Source organism: Etheostoma spectabile, chromosome 4, assembly GCF_008692095.1.
Source record: "Etheostoma spectabile isolate EspeVRDwgs_2016 chromosome 4, UIUC_Espe_1.0, whole genome shotgun sequence".
Lineage (NCBI taxonomy): Eukaryota > Metazoa > Chordata > Actinopteri > Perciformes > Percidae > Etheostoma > Etheostoma spectabile.
The window spans coordinates 29,134,133-29,143,013 of NC_045736.1; the positions used below are offsets into that span (position 1 = coordinate 29,134,133).

An 8,881-nucleotide genomic window follows, 5' to 3' on the forward strand; every position below is an offset into this window, starting at 1 on the left:
CACACACACACACACACACACACATACATTAAGTGTTTGTAATAATGAAGGGGTCACTCTGTGTTTTATGTCAGTTCCTGAGGTGGTGGGGGGCCACCGGATGACAGCTACAGTAATAGACCTGAGCCCTTGGGTGGAGTATGAGTTTCGAGTCCTGGCCAGCAACACCATCGGGACCGGCGAGCCCAGCAAGCCATCTAAACAAGCAAGGACGAAGGGCACCTGTATGTACTGCATGAGAATACCAAAAAACTTTTCTTATGCCTTCTTTAAAATGTACGTCATGTGTGTTTGTTCTTCCCTTCCAAAACGAATGTGATTTACCTAATTTTTTTCATTTTCTGAAAGGAATGGTTCAAAGTTTTCTTACCAAGCGTCAGATGAGAAGATCAATATTACTCTCATGTATAAGACTGGTATCAATCTTCCTATTTAACTCTCAGCAAGCATATTACCCAAAACAAGGAGGTTCCACAGTTTTGGTACTAGATTTGGTGTTGGGTGTGGTCAGTTCTTTGCCACAAAAAAACTAAAAATTCTATTCAAATTGAACCTTAAGAAAAGAGAAGTCATCTCTAAAAAGGTAGCGATCAATAATGTACCCAGAGAGAGAGCTGGATTCACCAAGGTTAGAGCCTTTGGTATTTTCTGGTATAAAAAGCATCACAGGCTGGCCACGTCTGCAAACACGTCTCAGCTGTGAGACGTTTGCTCATGTCTTAAAGGATTTCTGGATGTTGAAGTTCAAATATGTCAAAAAGTTACCTCACTCTGCACTGGGGAAGTAGTAACATGGAAAATGATTACAAGTTCCTTTTTAGCTTTGTGTGAAGTCATTAGGGCTAAGCTGATCTATCTTCTTCCTCCAGCTCCGAAGGTCACACCAGCTAATGTCAGTGGAGGCGGTGGCAGCCGCTCCGAATTAGTCATCACATGGGAGGTAAGCAAGCTTGCTCAGGACCCCCTCACCCATGGAGGAGGAAGCCAGGCATCATTATTCTCTGTTGATCTGGGCCTCTGTTTCATTAATAACTGCTGAACGGCTTAATGTATGGCATTTCATTTTTAAGAACAGAGAGGCAATAACTGCTGCTGTCACCCTACGGGAGAGAAAAATGCATTTGAGGTTTCAATCAAATAATTAACCTCAATGATTTCTATAAAATCCCAACTTATTTCAATTTTTTTCCCTTGCTTTCGTTCTGTCTCTTCTTTTTTCTGCCTTTCTTTTATATTTGTTTTCTACAAAGCCCCTGCATATCAGTCCAGCTCCAAAAGCTTCTATTTATTCATGCTGCTCAAAGTCATCAGCTCCCTGCTGGGAAATGTTTTACACAATCAGTGTTGATGTTTCAATATGCAAGAGTTCAATTAAAGTCTAACTTTTGCTTAACAAAGCTGCAATTCTGCCTCAGCCTTCAACATTGGGCTTTAGTCCTGACAGTGGCAGTAGTGCAGAATGCCTTGGAGTAATGTCCAATGGGCTTAACCCCCCCGAAATTATCATTGTATAGAAATCTTCCTCTGAGATTTCATATCTTGGCTTGATGGTAGCACTAGAGGTGATGTTTAGTTTAGTTTAACTGCACATGTAACAAAACACAATAAACTGTAAAATGTAAAAAAAAACTGTAAAAAAACATGTAAAATAATAACGAAATACAATAGTACAACATACAACGAAAATAGAATCAAAATGACATGTGCTAACAGTGACTATGTTAATAATCCAGATGTTTGCCCTTATTCCTAAAATACATTATTCCGACTAAGCTGTTTACGTGGCTAATGAAAGTGAATAGCCCACTAATATTGCCGTTTATTTGTAAATGTAAATGTGCTGTATTTATATAGCGCTTTTCCAGTCTTAACAACTGCTCAAAGCGCTTTTACATCTACAGGATACATTCACCATTCACACACATTCATACACTGTTGCCGGGGCTGCCGTACAAGGTGCCACCTGCTCATCAGATAAACATTCATACACATTCACACTCCGATGCGCAGCACCGGGGGCAACTCGGGGTTCAGTGTCTTGCCCAAGGACACTTCGACAATGACTGCAGGGGCAGGGATCGAACCACCAGCCTTCCGATTGGCAGGCAACCGCTCTACCACTGAGCCACAGCCGCCACAGCCGCCCACATTTTTTCAAAGTTTTCCACCAGTGGCGGACTTGTTTGACCGTGAGAAAACAGCGTCCCTCGTTCATTCCTTCAACCACCTTCTTCAAAAGGTTGCCGTTGCTATTTTTGCACATATCTAAAAACCTGTTGATATTAGAAAATACTTTATTCATCCCACCCCAGGGAAATTCCCTTATTATAGCAGCAGTTTCCTACAGTAAAAAGCAAAAAACAAACAAGTAAACAACACACAATGAGCAAAAGGTACTGAATGAATGTAAAGCTGGGAAACAGACAAAGATGCAGAGAACAAGTCCTCATTATTAAGGAACAAGAGTTTTTCAGAATTGACCCCTGTGAGACACCACATGTCAATCAAACCATAAGTTCATTGATTGACATTGACAATTGTTTTCAATTAGAAATAGAAATTTGAGAGCCATTTGTAACTGATTTCATCCACTTATGGAAAGGTTCCAAAATCCAAAATCATACTCAAAAATACTCATTATACATTTTTAAATGGGATCACACCAGTTGCAACGCCAAACACATTCACACACACACACACACGCGGTGAAAACAATACCAACGTCTCTGTTGCGGTTGGTAAAGATCCGGGTCTTACAAAAGTAACCATATCCATACTGGCAAAAAGATTCCTCGCAGGGCTGAAACAGAAAGAAGAAATTAAGTTTTTATATGGCCATGTATCTATTAGTGGACAAGGTAAGAGGTTAGGTTTATCCATTAGAAGGAAGTCTGCAGTTATGAAGGAGTCATGTTATCAGTCTGGACAACAGCTGAGTTTATGGTATCATGCTGAGTGCACTGTACTGTGTAATGGATGTGTCCAATAATAGTTGTTGTGTGCACTGTGTACAGCATGTTATAAGAGGCAAAGCCATTGCTTCAAAAATTAAATGTTATGTCTTTCTTCTTGGTGTTTAGTCTTCCAAATGTTTTGTTCAAAGTTAATTAACTAACTAAAAATTTAGAGTTTTATTAGAAAATGATCTTATGCACAAAATTGAATTAAAATTATTTAGTTTCAAGAGCTAAAATTGTGTTTTTATTTTCTGCAGCCGGTTCCAGAGGAGCTACAGAATGGACCGGGTTTCGGCTACGTTTTGGCTTTTCGACCCCACGGTGCCACAGGATGGATGCAGGCTGCCGTACCGTCCGCTGAAGCATCCAGATATGTCTTTAAAAACGAAAGTATCCAGCCCTTCTCGCCTTTCCATGTGAAGGTCGGTGTTTACAACAATGAGGGGGAGGGGACGTTTGGACCTGTTACCACCATCTACTCTGCTGAGGAAGGTGCGTATCATCACGTCACACACAACATGTGATGGTGTAGCTATACTTGCTCATCCACCATTAATGCACGAGTACAGTACATGACTAGATCCATCCAGGGTATGAACAGTTGTAGCAGTGATCCTGCAGCCAGCGTTTTTTTTTTTTATCAGCACTTGCAGACGTCTTCACCATACTTCTCTCCCTCTGTTGTTCGCATGAGAGAAATAGCTCTGAAACTGTTTTGACGTTACTACTTTGAGGGGTCATCAAAGCTCAGTGTTACTTTTAAAATCATTCAGAGTCTTTATACATTAACTCCAGAGCCTGGCCGAGCTCCCACCAGGGTCCGTGCCAAGAGCCTCTCCGCATCTGAGATTGAAGTTTCATGGAAAGCTTTGCCCTGGAATGCCAGCAAAAAAAGAGTCCTGGGCTATGAGGTGAGCAATGAGATACCCTGTATTCCGTGTGTGTGTGTGTGTGTGTGTGTGTGTGTGTGTGTGTGTGCGCGTGTGTACGTTTGAGTGAGTGTGTGTGTACATGCCAACTCATGCTGTTGAATCTTGTTCTTTTCTATTATTGATGAGTGTTTCAGGCTCATGCACCTTGGGCATAGGAGATACTAGCTTGCTGCATGCATAATGGTCCAGCCTAGTCCCACGCCTGTGGGTTTAGTTGTGCTCCTCTTGTTGTTTACCTAAGTACTGTAACCACCCTGATTAGCGTACTGATGCAATACTCTAAGGGATAGAACGTTTAGCTTCTAATCCACACAACAAAGCAGTTGCAGACACTGGCTTTTCGCTCAGTTAGCTCTTGTCATTTGAATTCAGCTCATTATTGAAATCCAAGATGTGAACAAAGGCTTTGTTTTCATCCATGGATTGCATAAAGTGCCAGAATTATAAATTGTTGACCACTCAAAGTCAACAAAGAAGCAAGGCCTGAGCAAACCATCCCTGTGAGGACAGACAAATTATATCTGTGCTGTCAAGCGTACCAGCAATTTCAGCCCTGACAATCAGGGTGACAAAGAAAATCTGTTTTCAGCAGAAGTTAATGGCAGGGTATTTTGAGTATTCTTTTGCATGCTATTCCTGTTATTGTTTGTTTTCCTTTTTTGTCTTTTGCATATTTGACCTCACTCTTTACAACTTAAACCATGACACATGTCGCATGAGCACAACTGATGCTCATAGCTCACGGTGAGCAAAAGGTGCACGAGGTGACATGTTGCCGAAGCGTGTTTTCAGACCAGTTCACATCTTCCATCCGGCTGAGTTCACATCTCCTTGTTGCCAGTTTGCACTTCATTGACAGGGTGTAACAGAAAGCTTTTAAGGTGTCTGTTGTGTTTACTGCATACGCGTCTGTGGTTCTGCCCTGTTGCTTTTCAGGTGAGGTACTGGAGGAGAAGCGAAAGGGAAGACACAGCCAGTGTGCAAAAGACTGTAGGAAATCAAACATCTACTATTATCCGTGGGGTGAAAGGCAGCACTACGTATTACATCTCAGTGAGGGCGTACAACACTGCGGGAACGGGTCCTCCCAGCAACACGGTCAACGTTACCACCAAGAAACCACGTAAGTTTCAGATCTAATTATAACCATACCGGCCACTCTCTGCCATTGTTTAGCTTTTCTTTGGGGTCAATAATGTGTTTTTCTGCTCTCAGCACCCAGTCAGCCGCCGGTTAAAGTGATGTGGAACACATCAAACTCCAAGATTATATTGAACTGGGAGCAGGTCAAAGCTCTTGAGAATGAGTCAGAGGTCACTGGTTACAAAGTAAGCACTCGCTTGGTTTGATCAGAAAATTGGGTTTGTGTTGTTACTGCTTATATCCCTGACTCTTGACTTGACTTGCACCATTCGTCCTCAGGTGCTGTATAAGAAGAATCGACACAGCCACCCCAACGTCATGGAAACCAACACAACCTCTGTAGAGCTCGCCCTGCCCACTGATGAGGATTATATCATCCAGATAAAGCCATTTGGAGAGGGAGGGGAAGGCAGCAGTAGCAGGCAGATCACCATCCCAAGGATACCAGGTCAGTGGAGAGCTAGTTAGTGCATCCCTCATGGCTGAGCTGAATAATCCAATCCGCTGCTGCCATCTTGCCAGAACAGATTAGCTATCATCATCTCCAAAGGAACAAAGAGAGAGGGAAAATAATGTGCTACTTGAGACATTTGTGCAATTATGGCCTCTACGTGATGCCATAATGCAAGCGTTGCATGAAAAGTTGAGCAATTTATTTAGAATACTTTCAATATCTCGTTCCGCTGCTCAAGTAATAGCTTTCAAGCATTTCAGCTTATAATTACTAAAGAAGGCTGAAGAGGCGGCCAATTAAATAAATGAAATGGCAAAACTCAATGTGTTTTTCCCCCAACAGCAAACAGACTAACAGCCTCGCTCTTTTCTAAACCTCTTCAGGCCCCAACGCAGTCGCCTCAGCATCCAAGGTCTCCACTCTGTCAGCCCTCAGTACAATAGCACTGTCTTTCACAGCGCGGACATCTTTATGACAAACAGCTCCCAGCAGACGTTGCATCTGATGTGGAGACAGCTCTACGGCGGAACGCAAACACAGCCCACTCTGGTGTAACTAGATCCATTCATTTAGATTTTAGAGGCAGATGGAAGAAATAAATAAAAAAAAATACGCCATTGAGATGACAAGGAAGGAGCCCCCTTCAGCACCCAGGCTAAGTAAAGAAGATTGAGCGATGTCGTGACTACGTTGTTACCAAAGCAGCTTTCATAAGAAAAAAAGAAAGAAAAAAAAGAAAAATGTCTTATATGCATCTTTTTGTATGACATGTTGAGCTTTTATAGATTTTTCTTTCATCAATTTGAAATCAGTCTGGGCTTACTGGAGCGAAAACAATTAAGTGCATGGCAAATAACATCATCAAATGTTCCAGTCTGGAGGGTAACAATGTGATTCGATTAGTGCACTTTTGATCTTCTGAAATAAGATAATACGTATAGATCAGAGTAGTTTGTTTTCTTCAAGTGAATGAACTATTATCTGCTACAGCCCTTTGTTTCTGTTTCTGCAATTTTTTTCACAAACGTGCAACTCGAAGGACTGCATCGACATGGTTGTTTGTCATTTCTGGTCATCTTAGCACTGAAGAGAGGATTAGCATTTAAAATCACCTGTCTCTAGACAGCACATGCTAATGGATTACCATACTCGGACAGTTATAGCAAACTGGGAAAAAAGTTACCAATCTTTATTTTTTATCATTTTTATGTCATGATTCTTCAGAATGTAGAATAAAAAAAATAACTCTGGGTTATCCTCCTACATCACATAATGCTTCTGGCACATATAAGATAATGCAATACCCTCATATCTTCGTTATCATCCCTCCTGTCCATACTGGCCCTTTGCAGTACGACTACGCTGCTAAAGATGGGGCTAACATGAGGCTGTCGCAGTCTGAGTTAGCTAAATCAAGTAGCTCTCTTCCAAAGATATATATATATTTTATTTTTTTTATGTGCAAAATCCCCTATTTGTGTTTGTTTCCAAATATATCCTTGCTGATGAGTATCAGAGAGATACATTCTGGTAGTCCCATGTAAGTTTGTTGCTAGGATAATACACTGACAATTAACTTAAAATTCAAACACTTATTATTATCAATACCACAACGGGAAGATTCAATACATACTTACACTACCATGACAAAGATGCCCACTTGAGTTTGCTGACTGACGAATGCTGAAGCCTCTTATTAGCTTCCGCTGAACTGTAAATTACATTACAAGTGCACTCAGAAGGGATCGCTTTATGGACAGATGAATGATTACAGCGGCCAACAACTCTTTCAGTGTAAATATGGCACAGGCAAAAAAAAAGCCGAACAAGTTCTTTAACATGCTGAATGATAATGCATTAGCATACCATGTTTACGGTGCCAGTCCTCTTGGGGAAGGTGACCAAGAAGTCAAAGTCGATGGGATCCTTAAAGCCATCCACGTGATAATTACCAGACCTGGTTACCAGAAATAGCAGCATGCTGTTTTGGAGAGCATCTCCCCTGGGCTCCTCTACTTTGGCCATTGAGCTGTACCAGTGACCAGACCCTCGTGGCTGTCTCATGCTCCTCATTCTTTTGGTTAGCCCTGTGTCTAGAGCTATTCTTTGCCTTCTGTGTGCCTCATCATATGTTCAAAATCCTCAGGTCCTTAAAGAGCCTTAACTTATCATATGTATATCAAAAACATTAGAAAACATATAGAACTATAAGGCAGCCACGGTAATGTTTACATGCTGCTGTGTTGATAGATATTGTATGTGTTGGGATCGGGGGGGGGGAGAGCATCCTTTGTGCAATGCTGAAGATGCCAAGGTTAGTTTGGAAATGGCATTCTGCTGTTTTGCATTGGATATTGGCGATATATGAGGCCTGGTGCATTTTTATAGGTGTGTATTCTTATTAAAAGACGATGCTGCTGTTTTTTTTTCCTTTTCCCATAGTCTCCTGATGCCATGTGGGACTGCTGTGCTACTGCAGTCTGTATTTGGCTTGTAATCCAGTTAAGTAGTTTGTACTTTGAAGGGAGGTGTACTGTAGGCTACTGGGTCTTGCTCAGAATCATGCATCAAGAAATGTGTAATATACTGTTTTGTACACTTCAAATCATTTATATATAAAAAAAAAACTTTCTAAAGAAATGATTTAATTGGTTTTTATGTGATAACTCTGTTTCATACTGTAGCTAACTGTTGCTCAGCATGACTGTACTTTGTCCTCTCTCTTCTGTCCATCTGCAAACTGACTGAATGGCTTTAGGAACATGCAAGGTCCATGCGCCCGATAGGTTTGTGTATACTGTATTTGTTTCATGAAATCGGAATCATGATCAGCCCCATGTCTATGCTTCCGTCAGCCCCTCTGAGATGTACTGGGTCAACTGTCCACATACACTCTACACAATGGTTTCCTCTGTTGCTGTTTGTTGTTTATACTGTGTTAATAAAGATTATTGATTTATAGAACAATGTCAAACTCTGTTGTTCCATCCGTCAATACATACGGCCTAGAGAGAACTGATTTATGGAAATTATCTTTGTCATGGCTTTGGCGTTTGTTCAGCATCCAACTGAATTAAATGGCACAACATATCTGAACTGAACTGTTATGGGGAGTACTTTTTATTTCTTAAAGGTGTACTCCAGTAATTTACTATTGCACTCGTCAAACTTGAAGAAGCAGAGGCCTAGACATCCCCACTTTTAGTCCCTGGTGTGTGTCAAGTTCCAAAAAAACTGACTCCTACGCTTCCCATAATGCAACATGTGGCCAACTTTTAATTGGAGACTTCATTTATTGTAAATGGCCACTCCACAGGCTTTCTTTCTTCAGTCCCAAACACCAACCCGGGATAACCCTGTATGACATCACTATGACATCATTAGGGTTTATTTAC

General features: G+C 41.3%; 1 protein-coding gene across 1 annotated transcript in view; it reads left to right on the forward strand.

Annotated features, from left to right (window-relative positions):
- cntn4 (contactin 4) overlaps positions 1 to 8,453 on the forward strand; it is a 167,582-nt gene extending 159,129 nt beyond the window's left edge. Inside the window, exons 16-23 of the mRNA XM_032514281.1 lie at positions 75 to 224; positions 870 to 940; positions 3,215 to 3,449; positions 3,753 to 3,868; positions 4,826 to 5,012; positions 5,105 to 5,217; positions 5,312 to 5,480; positions 5,870 to 8,453. Of these exons, the coding sequence (XP_032370172.1) occupies positions 75 to 224; positions 870 to 940; positions 3,215 to 3,449; positions 3,753 to 3,868; positions 4,826 to 5,012; positions 5,105 to 5,217; positions 5,312 to 5,480; positions 5,870 to 5,961 (1,133 nt within the window). The 3' untranslated portion in view covers positions 5,962 to 8,453. The remainder of the gene's footprint in view (positions 1 to 74; positions 225 to 869; positions 941 to 3,214; positions 3,450 to 3,752; positions 3,869 to 4,825; positions 5,013 to 5,104; positions 5,218 to 5,311; positions 5,481 to 5,869) is intronic.
- The last annotated feature ends 428 nt before the right edge of the window (positions 8,454 to 8,881 follow it).